Source organism: Melospiza georgiana, chromosome 24 (genome assembly GCF_028018845.1).
Source record: "Melospiza georgiana isolate bMelGeo1 chromosome 24, bMelGeo1.pri, whole genome shotgun sequence".
NCBI classification, from domain to species: domain Eukaryota; kingdom Metazoa; phylum Chordata; class Aves; order Passeriformes; family Passerellidae; genus Melospiza; species Melospiza georgiana.
Genome location: NC_080453.1, coordinates 7,782,963 through 7,808,832, shown reverse-complemented (window position 1 = coordinate 7,808,832; position 25,870 = coordinate 7,782,963). Strand labels below are relative to the sequence as shown.

The 25,870-nt window shown below is 43.9% G+C and overlaps 2 protein-coding genes across 2 annotated transcripts; one reads left to right on the top strand and one right to left on the bottom strand.

The window, feature by feature from the left end:
* On the top strand, window positions 1-16,687 carry HDAC1 (histone deacetylase 1). The gene is made up of 14 exons (XM_058040286.1): window positions 1-71; window positions 3,093-3,205; window positions 3,548-3,665; window positions 5,343-5,417; window positions 6,934-7,072; window positions 8,302-8,443; window positions 9,424-9,516; window positions 10,157-10,265; window positions 11,201-11,341; window positions 12,907-13,015; window positions 13,103-13,233; window positions 14,523-14,669; window positions 14,842-14,911; window positions 15,789-16,687. The coding sequence occupies exons 1-14, from the start codon at window positions 23-25 to the stop codon at window positions 15,814-15,816; spliced, it is 1,464 nt and encodes a 487-aa protein (XP_057896269.1). The 5' UTR covers window positions 1-22; the 3' UTR covers window positions 15,817-16,687.
* Window positions 16,688-24,161: 7,474 nt separating this feature from the next.
* Window positions 24,162-25,608, bottom strand: MARCKSL1 (MARCKS like 1). Its single transcript, XM_058040296.1, has 2 exons — window positions 25,508-25,608; window positions 24,162-24,870 (listed from the first exon to the last, which is right to left on the bottom strand). Exons 1-2 carry the CDS (start codon window positions 25,568-25,570, stop codon window positions 24,322-24,324), a joined length of 612 nt encoding a protein of 203 aa, XP_057896279.1. The 5' UTR covers window positions 25,571-25,608; the 3' UTR covers window positions 24,162-24,321.
* Window positions 25,609-25,870: the final 262 nt, after the last annotated feature.

Below are 25,870 nucleotides of genomic sequence, written 5' to 3'. Positions count from 1 at the left end.
CGCTGTGAGGGGAGGCAGGAAAATGGCGCTGACGCAGGGCACGAAGCGCAAAGTCTGCTACTACTACGATGGTGAGGGGCTGCGGGCACCCGCCGGGGCCGCCGGGCCGCGGGGGAGCCGTCCTGGAGCGGGGGGCAGCGGGGGGCTGAGGGGGCGGGGTTGAGGGGTGAGGGGAGAATGGGGGGGGTGGGTGTGAGGGGTCGCTGAGGGGGAATGGGGAGGGGGATGAGGGCAATGGGGTCACTGAGGGAGGATGGGGGTGCTGGGGGTGGGAGGAGAGGGTGGGAATGGGGGATCTTTGGGGTCATGGAGGTGAGGGGGGGTTTAAAGGTCGTGGGGATGGGTATTGGGGGTGTTGATGGGCAGGGGAGGTCAGGGTGTGAGAGCAGGGGTGTTGTGGGGTTTCTAATGGGGTTGAGGGGTGTAGGAAGCGTGTGGGGAGAGCTGGGGGGGAGAATGGGGTGAGGAGGGGAAGGGGGGGGGGTGGGATGGGGAAATTGGGGAGATTTAGGGCAAGATCAGGGGATTTGGAGGAAGATCTGGGGGAAGATCAGGGGAGTGAGGAAATGTGGGGATCTGGGGGAAGATCAGGGCAGTGGGGTGAGGAAATGTGGGGATTTGGGAAATTGGGGGAAGAACAGGGAATGGGGAAATTGGGGAGATCTGGAGGAAGATCCAGAGGGTGAGATGGGGAAATGGGATTGGGAGGAAGATCAGGGGGATGGAGAAATGTGAGGATTTTGGGATTTGGGGGAAGATCAGGGAGATGGGATGGGGAAATGGGAAGATTTTAGAGACTGGGGGAAGATCAGGGTCCAGGAACCTCCTTCAGCTCTGGGAGCTTTTGGGGCTGCAGAAAAAATCCCAAACCCTTCCCTGGGTGTCCTGTGGGCTCCCAGTCCTGCCCCTCTCCCTTCCCTGCTCCCCTTGTGTCCCAGACCTTGTGCAATTCTCTGAAATCAAATAAAAACAACTTCTTGCTGCTTCTTCCCTCTCTAAGGAAGTGCAGGAGGCTTTTCCAAATCCTATCCTATTTTTCCCCTCTAAAAATGTGATTTTTTCCTCTAAAAATGTGATTTTCCCCTCTAAAAATGTGATTTTTTCTCTCTAAAAATGTGATTTTTTTTCTCTCTAAAATATTATTTTTCCTCTAAAAATGTGATTTTTCCCTCTAAAAATGTGATTTTTTTTCCCCATCTAAAATGTAATTTTTTTCTTCTAAAAATATGATTTTTTTTCCTCTAAAATGAGATTTTTTTCCCTCTAAAAATGTGATTTTTTTCCCTATAAAATGTGATTTTTTTCCCTCTAAAAGTATGATTTTTTCCCTCTAAAAATGTGATTTTTTTTTTCTCTAAAATGTGATTTTTCCCCTCTAAAAATGTATTTTTTTCCCTCTAAAATGTGAATGTTTCAGAACATTGAATTATTTTCAATGGGGGAAAAATGTATTTAATTAAAAAAAATGTATTTAATTAAAAAAAAATTCAGGGATCCACAAGGAACACGAGCTCAGGTTTAACCCATTTAAAATGGGCATTTTTAAAAGCTTCACTGAGTTCTGTTTTCTCCTCAGAGCCTCAAATATCTCCTGAAAGTTCCCCAAATTTTTGATTTTTGAGGTGGAAAAATCCATCCCTGAAAGTGGCAGCGGATTGGCAAAATTTCAGAAAATTGAATTATTCTCAAATATCTCCTGAAAGTTCCTCAAATTTTTGATTTTGAGGTGCTAAAACCCATCCCTGAAAGTGGCAGCGTGGATTGGCAAAATTTCAGAAAATTGAGTTATTTTCAATGGGGGAAAAAATGAATTTAATTTAAAAAAATTTTGTATTTATTGAAAGAACAACCAGGTAAATTCCAGCAGCAGCTTTGCCTGGATGGGGGATTTGCAATTATTTTGAAAATAGATCCACTGAAAATCCTGAAAATTTCCAGAGGAGGAAAAAAGCTGCTTGTGCTGATGAAATATTAATTTAAATATTAATTTAAATATTAATTTAAATATTAATTTAAATATTAATTTTGCTCTCTGAGTCACTGGCCAGACCGGATTGGAGCAGGAGCAGCTTGCTCTGCTTGCCCAGGAAAATGAGCCTTGGGACAGAGAGATTCCTGCTCCCTGCAGCCAACTGTGGGAGCTGAAAGGGAAATTTGGGGGAATTGCAGGGAAATGAGTGAGGGTAAAAATCCCATTTTTTAGTTTGGAGCAGGAAATCCATGTGGGGAGGTGATTTTGGTCCTAGAAAAGAATTGCTGGGGGATTGGGAGGGATAAAAAGGGGTGAAAAGAGGAGTGGAGGGGTGAGAGCAGGCACTCTGACCCCAAATCTGGGAAACATCCTTGGGACTGACCCCAAAGCTGGGAAAACAGCCTGGGACTGACCCCAAATCTGGGAAAACATCCTTGGGACTGACCCCAAATCTGGGAAAACAGCCCTGGGATTGACCCCAAAGCTGGGACACAGCCCTGGGACTGACCCCAAATGTGGGGAACAGCCCTGGGACTGACCCCAAAGCTGGGAAAACAGCCCTGGGACTGACCCCAAATTTGGGAAAACAGCCCTGGGAGTGACCCCAAATCTGGGAAACATCCCTGGGACTGACCCCAAATGTGGGAGATTCCTCCCCTGCACAGCCACAGCCATGGAATGGTTTGGGTTGGGACATGATCCAGCAGCAAGGATCCAATTCCAGCCCCTTTCCACTGGTGGCATTCCAAATTCCTGTCTCAAATTTCAGGATGAACCCTGAATCCATGGATTTCCCTGTGTCAGTCTTGGAGATCTTCCTTTGCCACAGCCACGGAATGGTTTGGGTTGGGAGCCATGGAATGGTTTGGTTTGGATTGGGAGATGATCTAGCAGCACTGACCCAATTCCAGCTCCTTTCCACTGGTGGCATTCCAAATTCTCTTTTCTCAAATTTGAGGGTGGCATTGCAAATTCCCTGTCTCAAATTTCACTATGAACCCCAAATCCATGGATTTCCCTGGTGGGAGATCCCAACCACTGCTGGATGAGAAATAAATCCCAGAGGAGCTGATGGTTCCCTGTGCAGGAATTGCTGACACAAACTCCTTTCTGCTTGCAGGGGATGTTGGGAATTATTATTATGGCCAAGGACATCCCATGAAACCCCACAGGATCCGCATGACCCACAACCTGCTGCTCAACTATGGGCTCTACAGGAAGATGGAGATCTATGTAAGCTCATTATTTCATGCCATAATTGATGTTTTAGGCTTTAATTGTGGAGCTTTTCTCTGAGAGGAAAGGAATAAACCCCACTCAGTTGTTTTTATGTATTTCTGGTTTTGCTCTGTGGTGAAGTGAGGGGTTCTGTGCTTCAGAGAGGTTTTGCACACTGCAAAACTGATTTTCATCCTTGAAATTCAATTTATTCCCACATCTCCCTATGTAACTCACCAACAATGCCATTTTTCCCTTTCGAATTCAGATTTTTCCCAGTTCCTGGGGGGAAATGTGGGACTGGAAATGGGAATTGGGGAGGGAATAAATCCCAAAGCTGTGTTGGTGTCCTTGCAGCGTCCCCACAAGGCCAATGCAGAGGAGATGACCAAGTACCACAGTGATGATTACATCAAATTCCTCAGGTCCATCCGCCCTGACAACATGTCTGAGTACAGCAAGCAGATGCAGAGATGTGAGTGAAAACCTGGGATTTTATCCCAAACTTCTATCAGCTTTCATTCTCCTGACTTTGCTTTTTTTTGCATTTTTCTGATGAATAAAGAACTTAAAACCACATCCCACTCTCAAGCTAAAGGAACTGAGTGAAATCCTTTCACCTGGTTGTGTTTTGGGTTTTTTTTTTGTTGCCTAAATTCCTTTCCTGGCTTGGAGATGACAGAATTTTCCCATTTCTGACCTGTGTGGATTTTGTGTCAGTGCTCATCTTCAGCCAGAAAAGTTGGTTTAAAACCAGCAAAATAAAATACCCCCAAAACCCAAATTTGTTGCTTTAAAACCAGCAAATTTAAAACCAGCAAATTAAAAAACCTCCCAAAACCTAAATTTGTTGCTTTAAAACCAGCAAATTAAAAAGCCCCAAATCCTCAATTCTACCCCAAATCTGAAGGATTTTCAGGGCAGTGGCAGCCTGGAAAGGGGCAGGGTGAGACATTCATCAATATCTGATGATTTTATGGGTTAATTTCTTGTTCCAACCTTTCCAATCCATGGAAAAATCTCTTTAATGATACAAACCCCTGGATTTGGTGTCTCAGCCACTCTGAATGATGTTTTTATGGCAAAATAATTTTCTGACAACCAGTGGGGAGAGTTGGTTTCAAACCAGCAAAATAAAAAACCCCCAAACCCAAATTTGTTGCTTTAAAACCAGCAAATTTAAAACCAGAAATTAAAAACTCCCCCAAACCCAAATTTGTTGCTTTAAAACCAACAAATTTGAAACCAGCAAATTAAAAAGCCCCAAATCCTCAATTCTACCCCAAATCTGAAGGATTTTCATGGCAGTGGCAGCCTGGAAAGGGGCAGGGTGAGACATTCATCAATATCTGATGATTTTGTGGGTTAATTTCTTGTTCAACCTCTCCAATCCATGGAAAATCTCTTTAACGGTTCCAAAACCCTGGATTTGGTGTCTCAGCCACTCTGAATGATGTTTTTATGGCAAAATAAATTTCTGACAACCAGTGGGGAGAGCTCAAGCTTCATTTAAAGAACATTTCACTCTTGGAAAGCCCCTGAGAGCTGAAGGGGACAGAGATTTCTGCACAAGGTTTGTGATTAATACACACTGAAAGCCTTCCCCCAGCCCATGATATCCTTTAATCCACCAAATGACAGCCAGCAAAAATGGAATTTTTACCCAAAGTGACCTGTTTACCCCTGGAGCAGCCACAGCTCATGAACACTCAGCTCTCTCTGGTGCTCAGGGTTTTCTGTGCTGGTTTTATTCCTGAAAAAAGCCAAAATGTGAAAATGAAACATGCAAAGGACAGAGCTTTTCAACAAAACCTGCTGGAATGGGAATGAGCAGTCTCTAATTCCATTTTTGCATGCCAGAGCAAAATCAAAGGGCCTGAAGTTTAATTTCTTGTAATGAGTGATTATTTTTAATAGTGGAATTAATTACAGCAACAATTGATTGAGGCTGAAACTCCAGTTGTGCTGAGAACCCAGAGCTGTGTGATGTGAAGTCAAAGGAGTGTACAAAGTGTCAGCCACACATTTCCATTGCATCATTTGATCTCAGCATTTTGTTTAACACTTCTGGCCATTTCACAAATCCAAATGTTGCTGTAAAATTCTGATTTTATTGCTTTTATTTTAATAATTCTTTTCCATTCTCTTCCAGTTAATGTAGGGGAGGACTGCCCTGTGTTTGATGGGCTCTTTGAGTTCTGTCAGCTCTCTGCTGGAGGCTCTGTTGGTGAGATCACAAATTTTTTGTATTTTTTATTGTGTTTTATATTCTGTCTCTATTGCTGATTTAATAATGAAATCCAAGCTTTGCCTGTTGAATCCTTTTCCATTTATTAATCATTATTTTAGGTTACCTCACTGAAGGAATGAGTGGCTTTGTAACAACAGCAATGAGTTAAAACAAAAAATAAGAGTTAAAACAAAACCACAACATAAAAAAAAAAAAAAAAAATCCAACCTGAGCTTTACATTTAAATAAAAGTTGTAAAAGTCTCACCCTGAGCAGGCACAACCTGAAAAGGAAAAACCAGGCTGGTTAAGGTGCTGTTTTTTAAAAAACCACCAACTCTGGACATGAGGCAAAGCAGAAACTGAGAGGTTTGAGAGCTGGAACATTGAAATGTTTTTTTATTTTCTCACAGCAGAGCTGTTTGTGTGCACAGCCTGAGAGCTCTGTGGCTGCTGCTGCCACAGTGACACCTCCAGCCTGGATTTCCTGTGCCTGCAGCAGCTGCTGAGGCAGCTCTGTGCTCTCTCTGCTCCCAGGGCTGCACAGTTCCACTCCATTTCTGATTTTTGGGATCCTGGCAGGTTGCAGGACGTGCAGAAAGTTGGTGGGAGGAGAATTCCTCTGGGTGCATTTTCACTCCATGAGCTGAACATAGCTCAGCTCAAACCTTGCTCTGTTCAGGGCTCTGAGAAAGCAGACTGACCCCAGCTGGGTGCTGGTTTGTGGGGTTTTCCTGCTCTGAGGGAAAAGTGGGAAGGGATGAGAGATATTTCCTATTCCTTTGGTTTATGGGGGCATCCAGGATCAAACTCCTTTTTTCCCAGTCAAAACTGGGAAAAAAGATGAGAAATATTTGCCATTTCCCTTTGATTTCTGGGGACATCCAGAGTCAGAACCTGCAGCAGGAGCCCCCAAAAACCCCAGGGAGGAGCTGGAGCTTCACCCCAGGCTCTGTTTGAGGTTTTTCACTCCTGCCTTAACCCGTGTGGGATTTCCTCCTCAAACCTTGCTCTGCTCTGAGAAACCCAGATTGTCTCCAGTGATACCCCAGCTGGGTTTGTGGGATTTTCCTGCTCTGAGGGAAAAGTGGGAAGAGATGAGAAATATTTCCCATTTCTCCTTGATTTTTGGAGGCACCCTGGAGCGGGAGCCCCCCCAAAAACCCCTGGGAGGAGCTGGAGCTTCAGCCTCAGTCTCTGTTTGAGTTTTTTCCCTCCTGCCTTAATTTCTTGTAATTGGGATTTCCTCCTGTGTGGCATTTCCTCCTCAAACCTTGCTCTGTTCTGAGAAACCCAGATTGTCTCCAGTGTGACCCCAGCTGGGTTTGTGGGATTTTCCTGCTCTGAGGCAAAAATTGGAAGGGATAAGAAATATTTCCTATTTTCTCTTTTGTTGTGGGAACACCCTGGAGCGGGAACCCCCCAAAAACCCCAAGGAGGAGCTGGAGCTTCACCCCAGGCTCTATTTGAGGTTTTCCCTCCTGCCTTAACCCCGTGTGGGATTTCTCCCCCAGCCAGTGCAGTGAAGCTGAACAAGCAGCAGACAGACATTGCAGTGAACTGGGCTGGAGGGCTCCACCACGCCAAGAAATCAGAAGCTTCTGGGTTCTGCTACGTCAACGACATCGTGCTGGCCATCCTGGAGCTCCTCAAGTACGGGCAGCCCTCGGCCTCCTCTTCCTCACTGCTCATCCTCAGCATTTTTCATTTATTCTGGGGTTTTTCTGGTTTTTTTGGGCTCTGATCCCCTCTTTCCCAAAGGGATTTGGGGGGAAAAAAATCCTAAATTTTTTGGGAATGTAATATGTAATATATAATATGTAATATATAATATATAATACATAATATATAATATATAATATGTAATATATAATATATAATATGTAATATATAATATGTAATATATAATATATAATACATAATACATAATATATAATATGTAATATGGAATATATAATATGTAATATGGAATATATAATACATAATATATAGTATATAACATATATAACATATAACACATATAATATATAATACATGGTATATATTATATACTATATAATATGCAAAATATAATATAATATAATATAATATAATATAATATAAGCCATGTCGTTATGTAATATGATCTATAATATATACTAATATATAATATATATGTTATAATGTGATATAATGTAATATAATACATTATAATAAATATATATCATATATGCTACAATATAACATAATATCCTATAATATTACATAGCATAACATTTAGAAGAATATATAATAATATATAGAATACATTATAACAGATAACATATCATATATAATATATAACATATAATATATAACATATAATAATTATAATACTGATTATTATATAATACAATTATCTACTTTGTTAGAAAGAATTCAAATATTTTTACTATTATTTTAAATATAATATTTATAATAGTATGATAGATATTATATAAATTATATTCTATTTATTGCAAACTAATTAAATTCTAAATTGGGGATTATAAATCAATCCCAACTCCTCAGGCCCCCCCTGAAAGAAAAGAGGGAATTTGGAATGCCACCAGTGCAGAGGGCAGAGGGTTTGTGCAGCTTTTTAGATGTCACATTTTTCTGCTGCTGTTCTTTGTCCCACCCATGGCTGTGTGACAGCTCCTGGCTGCAGGCAAACCTCACTGTGGGAGGCTTGGGCAGAAAAAGGTGCATAAAAATCTGCATAAAAATGCTCTTTATTGGCTGACTCTGAAACAAACTCAGCAGCAAAAATCACTTTATTTTCTGTCCCACTGCTGTCCCTTCCCCTGTAGATCCTGGCCTGAATTCCCTGCTCTGGAGTAACTTTTTCCTTAAAATAAATCCAAAATTCTGATTTTTTCCAGGTACCACCAGCGAGTGCTGTACATTGACATCGACATCCACCACGGGGATGGGGTGGAGGAGGCTTTTTACACCACAGACAGGGTCATGACCGTGTCCTTCCACAAATATGGAGAATATTTCCCAGGAACTGGGGACCTGAGGGTGAGAGCCACCAAATTCCTAGGAAATCTGGAATTTTTTTCCAGCTTTTTGGGGTTTTTTTTCAGTTTTTTTGGGGTTTTTTCCAGCTTTTCCACCCTGACACCCATTTTCTGAGGGCAAAGGTATGGGTGATCATTTTTTAAAGCCAAATCTTTGCTCTCAGTCTCTCTGGTGGGGTTTTGCTCACAAAAATGACTCCAAACGTGACATTTTGGTCACTTTGCAGCCCCAGCTTGGTGACACCAACTCTTGGTGAAGGTTTCTGAGGGAGTGGAGTTTTATTGGCACTTCCTGCCGTGACTCAGAGTGTCACCTGTGACTGTGACATTACCAGAACTTCTGTTCTCAGGGTGAAAGGTTCTTTACTTTATTCTTAAGGGATTTTTACAAGAATTGTGATTTTTTAAATCTAAATCTTCTCATCTTTCACTTGGGATTTGTATTTTTTCAGCCCTACTATGAGCTTGCTGCTGCACCATAAATGAAATAACTATTTTTATAAACCACTTGGCTATGAGTGTGATGAGAACATTAAAATATATAATATTTTAGTGTAGAATATTTTATTTTTATTTGAAAGTAGAATTCAGTGACTGAATAAAATCTTTCACTTGGGATTTGTATTTTTTCAGCCCTACCAAGATCTTGGTGTTGCACCATAAATGAAATAACTATTTTTAATAAACCACTTGTCTGTGAGAGTAATAAAAACATTAAAATATATAATATTTTAGTGTAGAATATTTTATTTTTATTTTATTTTATTTATTTTATTTTGATTTGAAAGTAGAATTCAGTGACTGAATAAATTCAGCGACTGCTCTGCCCAGCCCAGCGCGCTGCTGTTCATGTCTGCAGTAAATCGTTAATATTTAACAATATTAATTGCTCTGGATTTGACTGGGTTCCAAGCTTCCTTTCCCAGTTTGGGGCAGGATTTGGGTTTTTGGTGAGCTCTGTTCTGCTCTCCCACCCCACAGGACATTGGGGCAGGCAAAGGGAAATACTACGCTGTGAATTACCCGCTGCGGGACGGCATCGACGACGAGTCCTACGAAGCCATTTTCAAACCTGTGAGTGGAACCTCCTCTGCTCAGGGATCCTCTGTGGTGCCACTTTATCCTCAGGGCCATTCTTTAGGGGATTTTATTGAGTTTTTGTGGGATTTTTTTTTTTTAATGGGACAAGATTCACCAAGGGATCTGTTCTCACTGAGCAATCAGGGTCTGTGTGGGAGCTCCTGGGTGTGAGAGAACCAGTGTTGGCTGGGGATGGGATTGTGGTGGAGATGGAATTGTGCTGGGGATTGTGCTGGGGATGGAATTGTGCTGGGAATGGGATTGTGCTGGGGATGGAATTGTGCTGGGAATGGGATTGTGCTGGGAATGGGATTGTGCTGGGAATTGTGCTGGGGATGGAATTGTGCTGGGGATGGGATTGTGCTGGGAATGGGAATGTGCTGGGAATTGTGCTGGGGATGGAATTGTGCTGGGAAAAGCCCAGAGCTGAGCAGGGTCCATGAGCTCTCCATGAGGAGCATGTAGGGTTTCAATGCAAGGATTGAGCCCCCCTGGTTTGTGGGGACATCCAGAGTCAAAGCCTTGGGGCTGGAGCTTTGTGGGTCCCCCCAAAATGGCTCCATGTGCCTGGCTGTCACTGTGCTGCTGTGACAGTGGCCTGTGGGCAGGGAGGTGACAGAGCTTTTGTTTTTAGGTGATCTCCAAGGTGATGGAGACGTTCCAGCCCAGCGCTGTTGTCCTGCAGTGTGGCTCTGATTCCCTGTCTGGGGACAGGCTGGGCTGCTTCAACCTCACCATCAAAGGTAGGAGCTGAACTGCTCAGCAGGAATTCCATGGGAAAGCTGGCGTGTTGGGAAGGATGAAAGTTTGACCAGAAAGTCTCACAGATGCGTGTGCTTAGCAGAAAGATTGTGACATGTAGAGTTTGATGAAGGAATAGAGATGGAAGCAAGTTTTGATCTAGAAGAAAAGAATTGCTGAGCCATTACTGGATAACCAAGGAGGCAAAGGGTGTGTTAGTGAGAAGGGGTTTTTATGGATAAACTCACCTCAAACCAGGAGATGGTTTTACCAAGCAAGAAGGTAGGACAGGCAAACAAGCCTGCTGATATGGCAAGTAGAAAAAAGGTCTCAGAATTTTCCACTGCAAGAAAACTGAAAAACAGCTTCTAGCTTAAACTGGGATGCACTGACTTTTAGTGATTGGAGAACAATAACTTGAATATGGTAATTACAGTAGTTATGATAGGCTGTAGATAACAGTTAAGGTGTAGATTGGTTCTGCTGTGTTGAGATGCTCAGCAAAGAAAAGTATAGAATGCATTGTAACCAAAAGAAAAGTATAGAATGCATTGTAACCAAAAGAAAAGTAAATAATGCATTGTAACCAAAAGAAAAGTAAATAATGCATTGTAACCAAAAGAAAAGTATAGAATGCACTGTAATCAAAACCAAAGGGTCTCCAGGCCTGCCTGCAGCTGGAGCTGACAGTCTTAGGCACAGCTCTGTTTCCCATGAACCTGGATTGCTGAGACTCCTGGATACAATAAACTGCATTTTGGAGAGCCCTTGGAGTCCCACATCTCTCATTTCAGCTCTTACACTGGCGCCCAACGTGGGGCACCATGAGCAAGGGCCTGAATGAGGGATGCAGGACTCCAGGCCTGCCTGCAGTCCCTCATTTCAGCTCTTACACTGACATTTATACCATGAATGTGACCTTTTTTTTGCACTGCAGGCCATGCCAAGTGTGTGGAGTTTGTGAAGAGCTTTAACCTGCCCATGCTGATGCTGGGAGGAGGGGGGTACACAATCAGGAACGTGGCTCGCTGCTGGACCTACGAGACTGCTGTGGCTCTGGACACTGAGATCCCCAATGGTAAAACCCCCTGGGGCAGGGCTGGGTTCACTGATAGCCCCTGTGTCAGTTTGGAAAGGCAGGAGGCTGCTGAGGAGGGCAGGAGCATCCCCTGAAATGGAGAAAATTAACCCCCTCCCTCCAAATTGCTATAAATTTTAAATTAAGGGGCTCTCAGCAAAAAAATATGGGAGCAGGAAATAACAGTTCTTTAATAGGGAAGAAAATAAGATAAAATAAACAATTAAGTAAATTAAACCAACACTGCCCGAGTCAGAACCCAACCTGACACCCTGTGGGTCAGGCTGTTGGCAGCAGTGCCATTGGAATTGTGGCTCAGCCCTCCTGCAGTGTCAGGGCTGGTTCTGCTGGAGCAGGGATCCTGGAGAAAGGTGCAGTCTCTGCCTCTGAAGATCCAGGGGCAGAGGCAGCTGCTGTTCCTCTGGGGAATCCAGTAGTGAAAAGCCCTGCTGGTGTTCCAGAATCTCCAGGTTATATCCAGGTAGGAATGTTTGAAATCTCCAGATTATATCCGGGTAGGAATGTTTGAAATCTCAGATTATATCTGGGTAGGAATGTTTGAAATCTCCAGATTATATCTGGTTAGGAATGTTTGAAATCTCCAGATTATATCCAGGTAGGAATGTTTGAAATCTCCAGATTGTATCCAGGTAGGAATGTTTGAAATCTCCAGATTGTATCTGGGTAGGAATGTTTGAAATCTCCAGATTCTATCCGGGTAGGAATGTTTGAAATCTCCAGATTATATCTGGGTAGGAATGTTTGAAATCTCCAGATTATATCCAGGTGGGAATGTCTGAAATCTCCAGATTGTATCCAGGTAGGAATGTTTGAAATCTCCAGATTCTATCCGGGTAGGAATGCTTGGCTCCTCCCTCATCTCCCACTGGGATGCTGCAGTTCTTATCAGCCATGCAGGGACATTCTATAGCCTCTTATCAACAGATGTCCCCCCAGAGGGAGTAGTGATTATGATAACTCAGAGAGAGATAAGGAAAGCTGCCCACTTGATAAAAGACAACTGCCATCCAGATGGTAACAGAATCCATTCTGCCTTTAAATCTGGAACATCTCCAAGAGCTCAGGTGTAGAATTTGCAGCCAACCCCAAGAAGGGAAGAGATGAGAAAAGATTCTCATTCTTGACTCCATGTTTCAGAACGCCGGTTTATTATTTTATGATATATATTATATTAAAAGAAAATGATATGCTAAAACTATACTAAAGAATAGAAGAAAGGATTTCAACGAAAGGAAAGGAAAAAGGAAAGGGAAAGGAAAAAGGAAGGATGATAATAAAATCTTGTGACTGTGATTGGCCATTAATTAGAAACAACCACATGAGACCAATCCCAGATTTACCTGTTGCATTCCACAGCAGCAGATAATCAATGTTTACATTTCATTTCTGAGGCCTCACAGCTTCTCAGGAGAAGAAGATCCTAAGGAAAGGATTTTTTATAAAACGTGTCTGTGACACTCAGGGACATGCACCATCCCTTTTGGATTCCCAGTGCTGTATCCTGCTGATAACCTGCTGTTAATTACCATTAATTTCCCCCTCAGAACTTCCATACAACGACTACTTTGAGTACTTTGGGCCAGACTTCAAGCTGCACATCAGCCCCTCCAACATGACCAACCAGAACACCAATGAATACCTGGAGAAAATCAAGTGAGCACTGGGGGAAGGACCCTTCCAGGGGGGCTGGTGGCCTTGGTGGCCCCTGGTGACAAAGTGTCCTTCCCTGGCTGGCTCTAGGCAGAGGCTCTTTGAGAACCTGAGGATGCTCCCTCACGCTCCTGGGGTGCAGATGCAGCCAATTCCTGAGGATGCTGTGCAGGAGGACAGCGGGGATGAGGAGGAGGATGATCCTGAAAAACGCATCTCCAGTAGGTGCTGGGCTGGGATTGTGGTGGGAGTTGGGCTGGGGATGGAATTGTGATGGGAATGGTGCTGGGGATGGTGCTGGGGATGGAATTGTGATGGGAATTGTGCTGGGGATGGAATTGTGATGGGAATGGTGCTGGTATTGTGATGGGAATGGTGCTGGGATTGTGCTGGGGATGGAATTGTGATGGGAATTGTGCTGGGGATGGAATGGTGCTGGGGATGGTGCTGGGATTGTGCTGGGGATGGAATTATGATGGGAATGGTGCTGGGGATGGAATTGTGCTGGGATTGTGCTGGGAATGGTGCTGGGATTGTGCTGGGAATGGAATTGTGCTGGGGATGGAATTGTGATGGGAATGGTGGTGGGGATTGTGCTGGGATGATGCTGGGAATGGAATTCTGATGGGAATTGTGCTGGAGATGGAATTGTGCTGGGAATTTTGCTGGGAATGGAATTGTGATGGGAATTCTGATGGGATTGGAATTGTGCTGGGAATTCTGATAGGAATTGTGCTGGGAATTCTGATAGGAATTGTGCTGGGAATGGAATTCTGATGGGAATGGAATTCTGATGGGAATTGTGCTGAAGATGGAATTGTGCTGGGAATGGAATTGTGCTGGGGATGGAATTATGCTGGGAATGGAATTGTGCTGGGGATGGAATTGTGCTGGGAATACCCCAGAGCTGAGCAGGGTCCACGAGCTCTCCATGAGGAGCATGTAGGGTTTCAATGCAAGGATTGAGCCCCCCTGGTTTGTGGGGACATCCAGAGTCAAAGCCTTGGGGCTGGAGCTTTGTGGGTCCCCCAAAATCCCCAGGGAGGGGCTGGAGCTTCACCTCAGGCTCTGTCCCAGCATTTTCACCCTCTCTGCTTTGAATCCATCCCCAGCTCCTGCTGGGTTTTTGTAGGACAGGGCACTGCAGGATCTCTCCTGGCTGGTGATTTCCATAGTGGGATTAACTTGGGTTTTCAAGGGAGAATTGCAGCAGTTCCTGGGGGCTGGGCAGGATCCTTGGCAGAATCCTGGGTGTGAAAAATGGAATTTTCTATCCAGCTTGGGGTCTGGCACACAGATTTGGCAGTGTCAGCTCTGGCCATCCCACTGTGCCTAATCCCACTTGTCCACACGATTTTGGAGCAGGTGGGAAGGGATGAGCCCACAGATTCATCAGGTACCACAAAAATCACTTTTATCACAGCCCAATCCTGATTTCTGTGAGCTCCACTCAGACAATTAATGCTGGGAACCTCCTGAGGCTTGAAAAATCTGTGCTCTCCCTTTTCAGTCAGAAACTCCAACAAGAGAATCTCCTGTGACGAGGAATTCTCTGACTCCGAGGACGAGGGCGAGGGCGGCCGCAAGAACGTGGCCAACTTCAAAAAAGCCAAACGTGTGAAGGCAGAGGAGGAGAAGGAGGAGGAGGAGAAGAAAGGTGAGCCCCAGGGCTGCCCCCTCCTGCCTGCAATTTTACCTCCTCTGTGGCTTTTAATTAATTTTTTCCTCCTCTGTGGCTTCCATTGAATTTTTTCCTCCTCTGTGGCTTTCATTGAATTTTTTCCTCCTCTGTGTGGCTTTAATTTAATTTTGATTTTTTTTTTCTCCAGATGAGAAAGAAGAGGAAAAAGCAAAAGAGGAAAAAGCAGCAGCAGCAACAGCAGCAGCAGAACCCAAAGGGTAAACCTGGCACTGCCCATGCCCAGGGGACTGGGGAGCTGAGCCTGGCACTGCCCATGCCCAGGGGGTTTGGGGGCATTGAAGAGCTGATGTGACAATTTGGGTGGCACTTGGAGTGAATTTGTCACAAATTCCTCATTGGAAGTTTGCAGGTGTTGAGAGGGCTGAAAAATCAAAATATTGCCCTTTCTTTCAGATATATATATATATATATAATATATTTAATATAATTAATAATATTTAAATTATAAATGAATAATAATGACATTAATATTAATTAAATAAATTCATTGAATTGAAAGTAATGAAATTAATAATCTATTTAAATCATTATATAATTTAATATATTATTAATTATAATATTATATATTCTATATTTATTATATTACATTATATTATGTATTATTACATTATATTACATTGCATTATATTACATTATATTCTATTACATTATATTATTATATATAATTTATATAATTATATGAATATTTTATATATTAATATATATTATATATTGTATATTATAATATATAATACTATAATACAATATATAATATTATTATATCTATTGCATATATAATAATGTAATATAATGTAATATAATAATATAATGTAATATAATATAATATAATATAATATAATATAATATAATATAATATAATATAATATAATATAATATAATATAATATAATATAATATAATATATATTATAATTTAATAGATTGTTAAAATAATAATCTTAATATATTTAAATTAAATTAAATTAAATTTTAGCTGAAAATGAACCAAATAAGCCACACTTTTAACCCCCTTGTTGTTACACCCAAACCCAAATTATTGATTTAATCCAAATCTTTCTCTTTTTTTGCTTCCCCAGGGTGAAGGAGGAGACAAAATCCACCTGAGGGGCTGCAGCTGCCCTGCCTGCTGTGGGTTTAACCCCCAGGATTTCTATTTTATAGATGTTTTCTGTATATATTTCTATATAATTGTACAAATGACTGGAGAACTGTAAATTATTCCTTGCTGACCAGGGACTTTCACCCTTTGCCTTCCACTCCCCTCCTTGGTGTGGCTCCAAAAAAACACAAAAATCACTTCCACCCCTTCCCTTCCTCTGAAATAACCTTGCAAAAAAAAAAAAAATAATTTAAGTAGAAGTAGTGTCTGCATTTCAGGTTAGGTGGAAAATGGCCATCAATTCTTGCTTTTTTCCTTGATTTTTTCTCTTTTTTTTTTTTTTTGGGGGGTGTTTTTAATGGGACAATTCCCAAATGAAGCCTGGGAGAGACTTTTGTGGTTTCCAGTTGGATTCCACCACAAGAAAAAAAACAAAATAACAAAATCCTGCCAGCTGGTGCCACTTCTCAGGGTCACAATTGTGCAGTTCTTGAACAGAGTTGGTTCCTCCTGCAGCAAACTTGGGCAAAGAGATGAAGCAGCTGAAAAAAAAACCTGAAAAATCCATTTTTTTTCCTTGTATTTTTGGTTTATTTTTAAAGTAAATCAGCCCCAGATCTGGAAAATATAAAATTATAAAATAAAAATCACCCTCAGGGGGTGGCTCAGATTTCCAAGATCTGCAGCCAGGGAGTGTCCAGCATTTGCATGGATGGGATGGGATTTTTTCCCTGGTTTTTATTCCCCTCTCTAAGTGGGGAGAAAATTCCTCCCTTTTTGGCTTAATTTTCTTCTGAAATCCCAAAAATCCCCTCAAATCCAGCCCAGAGCCCAGCTGACATCTTTTCTTCAAGTGTGTCCCTAAAAAAACCAAAATTTTCCTGATTTTTTCCTGATTATTTTCCTGATTTTTCCTCATTTTTTCCCCTCATTTTTCCCTGATTTTTTCCACATTTTGTCCTCATTTTTCCCGATTTTTTTGTGATTATTTACCTGATTATTTCCTGATTTTTCCCTAATTTTTTCCTCATTTTTCCTGATTATTTTCCTGATTATTTCCTGATTTTTCCCTGATAATTTTCCTCATTTTTTCCCTGAATTTTTCCTGCTTATTTACCTGATTATTTCCTGATTTTCCCCTGATTTTTTCCTGATTATTTTCCTGATTATTTCCTGATTTTTTTTCCACATTTTGTCCTCATTTTTCCCGTGATTTTTTCCTGATTATTTACCTGATTATTTCCTGATTTTTCCCTGATAATTTTCCTCATTTTCCCTCATTTTTTCCTTGAATTTTTCCTGCTTATTTACCTGATTATTTCCTGATTTTTCCCTGATTTTTTCCTCATTTTTCCTGATTATTTTCCTGATCATTTCCTGATTTTTTTTCCACATTTTGTCCTCATTTTTCCCGTGATTTTTTCCTGATTATTTACCTGATTATTTCCTGATTTTCCCTGATTTTTCCTGATTATTTTCCTGATTATTTCCTGCTTTTTCCCTGATAATTTTCCTCATTTTTCCCTGTTTTTTCCCTGATAATTTTCCTCAGTTTTTCTTGACCTTTTTCCTGATTATTTTCCTGATTTATTCCTCATTTTTTCCCTCATTTTCCCCTGATTTTTCCTGATTATTTCCTGATTTTTCCCTGATAATTTTCCTCATTTTTTGCTCATTTTTCCCCTGATTTTTTCCTGATTATTTCCTGAATTTCCCTGATAATTTTCCTCATTTTTTTCCCTGATCTTTTTCCTGATTATTTTCCTGATTATTTTCCTGATTATTCCCTGATTTATTCCTCATTTTCCCCTCAATTTTCCTGATTATTTTCCCGATTTTTTCCTCATTTTCACCCAAGTTTCCATCTGAATTTCCCTCCCAAAGCCAGTAAATAAATCCCAACACTTTTCTATCCTGCTGGAACAGCAGATGGGGCTCTGAGCATTTCCCAGCTCCTTCCTCCCACCATCCTCACCCTCAAATCTCCTTTCTCTTACTCTCCTTTCCTACAGCATGGAATACAAAAAAACCCCAATTTTTACGGGGTAAAAACTCAAATTTTTGATTTTTTTTTCCTTTTTTTCAGGCTGCTCTCCTTTCTCAGGGGGATCCCAGTGCAATTCTGGAATTTTGCAATTCCAGAGGATTTTTATTTTTTGCACCCTCCCACGGGAGCACTGCTGAGGTTTCAACTCCAATAATGCTGCTAAAACTTCCCACAGCTTCTTTTGCAAAGGGTTTATTTTTTTAATTCCTCCTTTTTCTCCCTTTTTTCCCCCCCTTCTCACGTGGAGTTTTTTAGTCTCTTTGGGGTCTGAGTGAGGTTTTCACTCTGAATTTTCAGTGTTTTTATGTGAAACAAGAGAGAGATCAGTGTAACTTTGTGTCTGGGCAAGGTGGGAGGGAAAAAAAATCTATTGTGGTTTTTTAAAGAAGCGTTTATTTTGAATTTTCAGAACCTTTGTAATAAAACTGCTCCATTTCTATGCTTGGTCTCTTTTTTCCTTAATTAATTCATTAATTTTCAGAGGGGTTTTTTTTGGATTTCATTGTGATCCCAACAAAAAAATTACAGGTGGAATTAAGATTTGAAAAATTAAGCAATAATAATTAATTAAGCTAAGAAAAAGAAGGCGTTAATAATTAATTAAGATTAAAAAATAAGGCTTTCATTTTTTTAATATAATATATATTATATATATAATATAGGTAATATATATAATATAGGTAATATATAATATATATAATATATTATATATATAATATATATATTATATATATTATATATATTATATATAATACATAAAATATAATATATAATAGTATATAATATATGTATTATATAATATATATAAAATATATATTATATGTATAAAATGTATATAATATACATTATATAATATATATTATATATATTATTGTATATAATATATTTAATAATATATTTATTATATATAATATATATGTTATATATTATAATATATAATATAATATATATAATATATGTATTATATATTATATTAGTATATTCTATTATATATTTTTATATTTTATATAATATTTTATAATTTTATATATATATATAAATATTTAATTTTATATTTAAATTTTATATATATAATACATTATTCCCTCCTCCTTTGAGGAATGTTGGTTTAATTCCATCCACCAAAACATTTCATTTATTTATTTATCCTACACTTGAAAAACGCCTGGAATCTCTTTTGGAAAGTGTTATTTGCTTTGTAAATAATTTGGGATTTTATTTTTAAAAAATCTCCCTCTGTCTTGAAAAATGAACTCAAAACCTGATGGATTTTGGGGTTTTTTGGGTGATTTTATTCCAAATTTCCAGCTGGGTCCTCACCCCTGACCCTTTGCGGTTGGAGTGGAGCAATTTGGAAATAAAATGATGGGAAATTATGGATTTAATTCATCTTTGGGCTGAATTTAAATGGTTTTATCCACAATCCAAGGGGATAAAATTAATTTATTTAATTATGAGCAGCTCCATTGTGGAGCTGAGCGTTCATCACACCTGAAATGGCCGCAAAACCCCAAATTTGCTCTTTTTGGAGTAAAAAAAAAGCAGAATTTGTGTGTGCTGGAGCAGCCCCATCCTCCCTCCCATGAAATCCTCCCCTTTTGGGACAAAACCCCTGCAATTCCAACGGGATCTCCCTGAATTTCCTTTTCCAGCCTTCCTAAAATGGCTGCCAGGCTGCAGCTCTGCCACCTGCTCCCAAATCCTTCAAAATTGGGTAAAAATTCAATTTATTTCACACTTCTGCTCAAAGGAATGGATCCATTTGGGAAGCAGATCCTTGATTTTGGGTCCCTTGCATAAAACATGGAATTTTTATGGATATTCCCACTTACCTTGAGCCCAGACCCTCTCAAATCCCAATTTCCCTTCAGATTTCGGTTTAAAAACCCATTTATTGCATTCCACTCAAATAAATGAATCCCATCAGGAAGCAAATCCCTGATTTTGGTTTCCCTGCATCAAATATGGAATTTTTTTTTGGTATTTCCACCTACCTCAAGCCCGGATGCTCCCAAATCCCAATTTCCTTTCAAAATTGTGTAAAAAAACCCATTTATTTCACTCTTCTACTCATAGAAATCAATCCCATTGGGAATCAGATCCCTGATTTTGGTTCCCTTGCACAAAAAATGGAATTTTTATGGATATTCCCACTTACCTTGAGGCTTGAGAGGAGCCCGGATGCTCCCAAATCCCCTTCAAATCTGGGTTAAAAAAAATCCATTTATTGCACCCGTCTGCTCAAAGAAATGAATCCATTTGAGGAACAGATCCCTGATTTTGGTTTCCTTGAACAAAACACGAAATTTTTTGGATATTCCCACCTGCCTTGAGCCAAGACGCTCCCAAATTCCAATTTCCTTTCAAAATTGGGTTAAAACCTCATTTATTTCACCCCTCTGCTGAAATAAATGAATCAATTTGAGGAGCAGATCCTTGATTTCGGTTCCATTGCAACAAAAAATTGGAATTTTTGGACATTCCAACCTACCTGGAGGCTTGGGAAGAGCCCAGAGGCTCCCAAATCCCAATTTCCCTTCAAAATTGGGTAAAAAAACCATTTATTTTCACACTTCTACTCAAATAAATGGATGCATTTGGGAAGCAGATCCTTGATTTTGGTTCCCTTGCATAAAAAATGGAATTTTTGGACATTCCCACCTACCTGCAGCCCGGATACTCCTAAATCCCAATTTCCCTTCAAAATGGGGTCAAAAATCCATTTATTTCACCCTTCTACTCAAATAAATGAATCCCATGAGGAAACAAATCCCTGATTTTGGTTTCCCTGGCATAAAAAATGGAATTTTTGGGTATTCCCACCCACCTTGATGCTTAGGAAGAGCCCAGAGGCTCCCAAATCCCAATTTCCCTTCAAAATTGGGTTAAAAACCCATTTATTTCACACTTCTATTCAAAAAAATGAAACCTATGAGGAAACAAATCCCTGATTTTGGTTCCCTTGCATAAAACATGGAATTTTAGGATATTCCCACCTACCTCAAGCCCGGATGCTTTCAAATCCCAGTTTGTCTTCAAAATTGAGTTTAAAAACTCATTTATTTCACCCTTCTACTCAAATAAACGAAACCCATGAGGAAACAAACCCCTGATTTTGGTTTCCTTGCACAAAAACCGGAATTTTTGGACTTTCCCACCTACCTGGAGCCCAGATACTCCTAAATCCCAAATCCCCTTCAAAATTGGGTTAAAAACCCATTTATTTCACCCTTCTACTCAAATAAATGAAACCCATGAGGAAACAAACCCCTGATTTTGGTTTCCTTGCACAAAAAAATGGAATTTTTGGACATTCCCACCTACCTGGAGCCCGGATACTCCTAAATCCCAAATCCCCTTCAAAATGGGGTCAAAAAACCCATTTATTTCACCCTTCTGCTCAAATAAACGAAATCCATGAGGAAACAAACCCCTGATTTTGGTTTCCTTTCATAAAATATGGAATTTTTGGACATTCCCACCTACCTGGAGCCCGGATACTCCTAAATCCCAAATCCCCTTCAAAATGGGGTCAAAAACCCCATTTATTTCACACTTCTACTCAAATAAATGAATCCCATGAGGAAACAAATCCTTCATTTTGGTTTCCTTGCACAAAAAATTGAATTTTTGGACATTCCCACCTACCTCAAGCCCGGCTGCTCCTTCCCTTTGCCACGGTGCAAACGACGCTTTGAAATTTATTTTATTTCCATTTTTTTTGTTTTTGTTTTTTTTTGCTTTTCTCCCACCAAATCAGGATCAGGGGCTGGGAAAATTGGGAGGAAAGGCACGAAATGGAGGAGCTGCCATGGAGAAGAATGGAAAGGAGCAGATTCCAGGGGGAAATCCAGGTGACAGCAGCAGGGACAGAGGCTCCATTGTCGCCTCCTCCTTGTCCCTTTGTTCGGGATTATTTTTTTTTTTGCTCCCAGCCCTCGCCTTTTGTGCTCCTTTCAACCCACAGCAGCTAATCCCACTCTTTAAAAAAAAAAAAAAATATATATAAATGAAAAGAAATCAGGATTTAAATCGGGAATTTCATGCTGAGTAAAACCCCCATAACAACAATAATAGTAGTAATAGTAATTATAATAATAATTTAATTATTTTCAGTAAGAAAATGAATTTTTTTTTCAATTTTTTCTAGGAAAATGGAATTTTAAAAATTTTTTAATGGGGAAATAAAATAAAAATAGAGGGATTGGGAGGAGGAGAGAGGTGCAGAGCAGACAGCTGAGCAGGGATGGGTTGGGAAAGTCCTTTGTGGTTGCATCTGCTGCCGGTCAATTAACAGCGAGCGCTGATTAAAGGCAGCAGCTGCTGGGCTAAATCAGCAACTGGCAGGACAAGAAGGACTCGAGCTCTCCCGAAAAGGGGTCACCATTTATTCCTTTCAAACGTTACAGCTTTTGTTTGGTGGTTTGGTTGGGTTTTTTTAAGTTTTTTTGTCCTTTCTTTTTTTTTTTGTAATTTTTTTTACAAGTTAGAAAATTGCAAATCAAGCGGGTTTTTTTTTTTTTTTTTTGGCCATTAAAAAAATTATTTACAGAGAAAAAAAAAGAAATAAAGAAATAAACAAGGTTGGCTTCACATTTTACAGCTGGTAGGGCCCCCTGTGACCACCCCACACCCTAAAATTATCCCTTAAAGCAGAATTAAACACAGCGCACTTACAAGCTTTATGGTTTTAAGCCAATAGAAGACATTATAAAAAACTAACCAGATTAGCTTTTGGAAACCATCGATTTCTAGAGAAAAAGAAAAAAAAAGGAAAAAAAAAGGAAAAAAAAAAAAAAGCACGAAATACTCGAAATGAAAAGCCAGAACCGGGAATGTGAACTGAGAAACAAAGAGAAAAATAAAAAATAATGAAAAAATAAATCAAAAATCCCATGGAACAGTCAGTGGGAGCGGGAGGAGAGGGGACAGTCTGGAGGCTGCAGGGATCCAGAGCAGGATTTGGGTTCTTAAACTGTAACTCCAGGGGCGTCCGGGACAAATCTTCCTCCCCACTTGGTTGATTTTGTTGTTATTGTTGGGGTTTTTTTTCCATTTTTCCATTTCCCAAAGAATTCAGCTCAAACTACTCCAAGTGGCGGCGGCGGTGGGAATCCAAACCAGCTTTGACTAACGGGAACGGGGAGAGAAAGAGAAAAACCCAGCGAGGGAGGGCGGGGAGGGAGTGCGGGGCGTGCGGTCAGCCCGGGACGGCCCCGGAGAGCCCGGGGAGAACGGGGCCGGTGAGAGAGACCCCGGGGAGAACGATCCGGGATCCGGGTTGGTGTGAGAGCCCCCGGTGATGGAGATCCGGGACCCGGGTTGGTGTGAGAGCCCCCGGTGGTGACGATCCGGGACCCGGGTTGGTGTGAGAGCCCCCGGTAAGAACGGAGGGCGGTGAGAGAGACCCCGGGGAGAACGAGCAACGATCCGGGCTGGTGTGAGAGCCCCCGGTGGTGACGATCCGGGTTGCTCGGGCAGGGTCCTGGGCAGTGTGAGAGTCCCCGGTAAGAACGGAGGGCGGTGAGAGAGCCCCCGGTGATGGAGATCCGGGACCCGGATCGGTGTGAGAGCCCCCGGTAAGAGCGATCCAGGCTGCTCGGGGATGGTCGAAGAGCCCCCGGTGAGGACGGAAGGTGGCGTGAGAGCCCCCGGTGAGGACGATCCGGGCTCCGGGCTGCTCGGGGGGGATCAGGGGCGATGTGAGAGCCCCCGGTGAGGGTCCTGGGCAGTGTCCGGTGAGAGTCCCCGGGCTGCTCGGAGAGGCTTGGGGTCGATGTGAGAGCCCCCGGTGATGGAGATCAACGATCCGGGCTGCTCGGGGAGGGTCCTGGGCAGTGTGAGAGTCCCCGGTGAGGACGGAGGGCGGTGCTAGAGCTCCCGGTGAGGGCGATCCGGGGATCCGGGCTGCTCGGGGGGAGATCGGAGTCGGTGTGAGAGCCCCCGGTAAGGACGAGCCAGGCGGCTCGGGGAGGGTCGCGGACGGTGAGAGCCCCCGGTGAGGGCGATCAGTGATACGGGGCTGCTCGGGGAGGATCGAGGGTGGCGTGAGAGCCCCCGGTGAGGGCGGTCCGGGCTGCTCGGGGGGGATCGAGGGCAGTGTGAGAGTCCCCAGGCTGCTCGGAAAAGGGTCGAGGGTGATCCAGGCTGCTCAGGGAGGGTTGAGGACGGTGAGAGCGATCCGGGGATCCGGGCTGCTCGGGGAGGGTCGATGTGAGAGCTCCCGGTAAGAACGATCCAGGCTGCTCGGGGAGGGTCGAGGACGATCCGGGCTGCTCGGGGAGGGTCGAGGGTGATCCGGGCTGCTCGGGGAGGGTCGATGTGAGAGCCCCCGGTAAGAACGATCCAGGCTGCTCGGGGAGGGTCGAGGACGATCCGGGCTGCTCGGGGAGGGTCACGGTCGGTGTCAGAGTCCCCGGGCTGCTCGGGGGTGTCCCCGCTGAGGACGATGCCCGAGCGGTCTCTACTCCTCCTTCTGCTCCTCCGGGCTCGCCGCGGGCTCCGGCCCCGCTCCTTTCGAGGGCTCCTCGGCTTTGGCGGTGTCTCCGTGGCTCTCCCCTCCCTGCTGCTGCTGCTGCTGCTGTTTCTCCTCCTCCTCCTCCCGGCTGCCCGCGGCTTCTCCGCCCTCCTGCCCCTCCTCGGGGGGCGCCGAGGGCTGCAGCCCCCCGGGCGGGCTCTCCTCGCTGCCGCCCCGCTCCTCGGTGGGCGACGAGCCCGAGGAGTCCCCGGCCTCCTTCTTGTTCTTGCGGAAGGAGATCCCGCTCAGCTTGAAGGGTTTCTTGAAGGAGAATTTCTTCTTCTTTTTAGGGGCGTCCTCCTTGGGGGTCGCGGCCCCTTCTTCGCCCTCGGCGGGCTCGGCGGCGGCCGGGGCGGGCTCGATGCTGTCGGCGCCCCCCGTTTCGCCCTCGATCTCCTCCTTGGGGGGTTCCGCCGAGCCGTTCCCGTTCTGGGGGGCAGCCTCGACCCCCGCCTTGGGCGTCATGTCCCCGTTGGAGATGACATGGCCGTTCTCCTGCGGGGTGGGGGGGAGCGCGTCAGGCACCGCCGGGACCCCCGAGCCCCCTCCCCAAATGCCCCGCACGCCACAAAGGGAAAACGGGGGGCACCGAGCACGGGGGGATCCACCGGGGAAAATGAGGGGAACCGAGCGCGGGGGGATCCACCGGGGAAAACGAGGAGAATCCACCGGGAATGGGGGGAACCGAGCACGGGGGGGATCCCCCGGGAGAAAGGAGACGGGGACAAGGGGGGTTTGCAGCCGGTGGAAACGGGGAGCACGGGGCACAGAGCGGGGCTCCCCCGAGGAAAGGAGCCACAAAAAGGGGGTGCAAAGACCCCGCGTTGGGGTCTCACGGGGGGATCCGCTCGGTGTGGGGGGGGGGGCCCAGCTCGCCACCACCGGGCGGCGCCCGCGCTCCACTCGCGGTACCGGGGCGCGGCGGCGGACGGGACCCGCCCGGTGCCGGGGGGAGCCCGGGGCGCGGCGCGGGCGGTGCCGCATCCCCCGGTACCCGCGGGGCTGCGGAGTCCCCCCGAGGGGCTGCAGGGATCCCCCGGCTCCATCACCGCGCCCTCCCCGCCGCGCTTTGTCCGCGCCGCCGCCCGTCCCGGCGGAGCGCACGGAGCCCCCCGGTGCCCCCGGTACGCACCTGCCCGTTGGCCTTGGCGGTGTCGGGGTCGCCGCCCGCCGCCTTGGAGCCCTGGCTGCCCATGGTGCGGCCTCGGGGAGCTGCCGGCCCCGCCGCGGCGGCTGCGCTGGGCGGGAGTGGGGCGAGCCCCCCGCCGGCCGCTGATAAGGCGAGGGGCGGGGGCGGGACGGGGCCGAGCCCGCCCCGGGGGCGGGGGGAGAGCGGTGGAGCCGCCGCCCCGCCCGCACCGGGGGGTTCCGGCCCGAGCCGAGCCCCCTCCCCGCGTGTGCGGCCCCGGGGGTCGGGGCGGGTGGGGTGCGGTGGGGCGGGGGTACCCCCGTGTCTGGGCGGGGTCTCACGGCAGCTCCGTCACCCCCGCGGTGC

What these genes read in the sequence shown, in the direction of transcription:
- MARCKSL1 (XM_058040296.1), bottom strand. Translation starts at nt 25,570, where the DNA reads ATGGGCAGCCAGGGCTCCAAGGCGGCGGGCGGCGACCCCGACACCGCC. An exon ending in CCGCCAAGGCCAACGGGCAG is followed by an intron (nt 24,871 to 25,507) that starts GTGCGTACCGGG and finishes CCCACCCCGCAG; the next exon opens with GAGAACGGCCATGTCATCTC.
- HDAC1 (XM_058040286.1), top strand. Translation starts at nt 23, where the DNA reads ATGGCGCTGACGCAGGGCACGAAGCGCAAAGTCTGCTACTACTACGAT. An exon ending in CAGCAAGCAGATGCAGAGAT is followed by an intron (nt 3,666 to 5,342) that starts GTGAGTGAAAAC and finishes ATTCTCTTCCAG; the next exon opens with TTAATGTAGGGGAGGACTGC. An exon ending in ACGAAGCCATTTTCAAACCT is followed by an intron (nt 9,517 to 10,156) that starts GTGAGTGGAACC and finishes TTTTGTTTTTAG; the next exon opens with GTGATCTCCAAGGTGATGGA.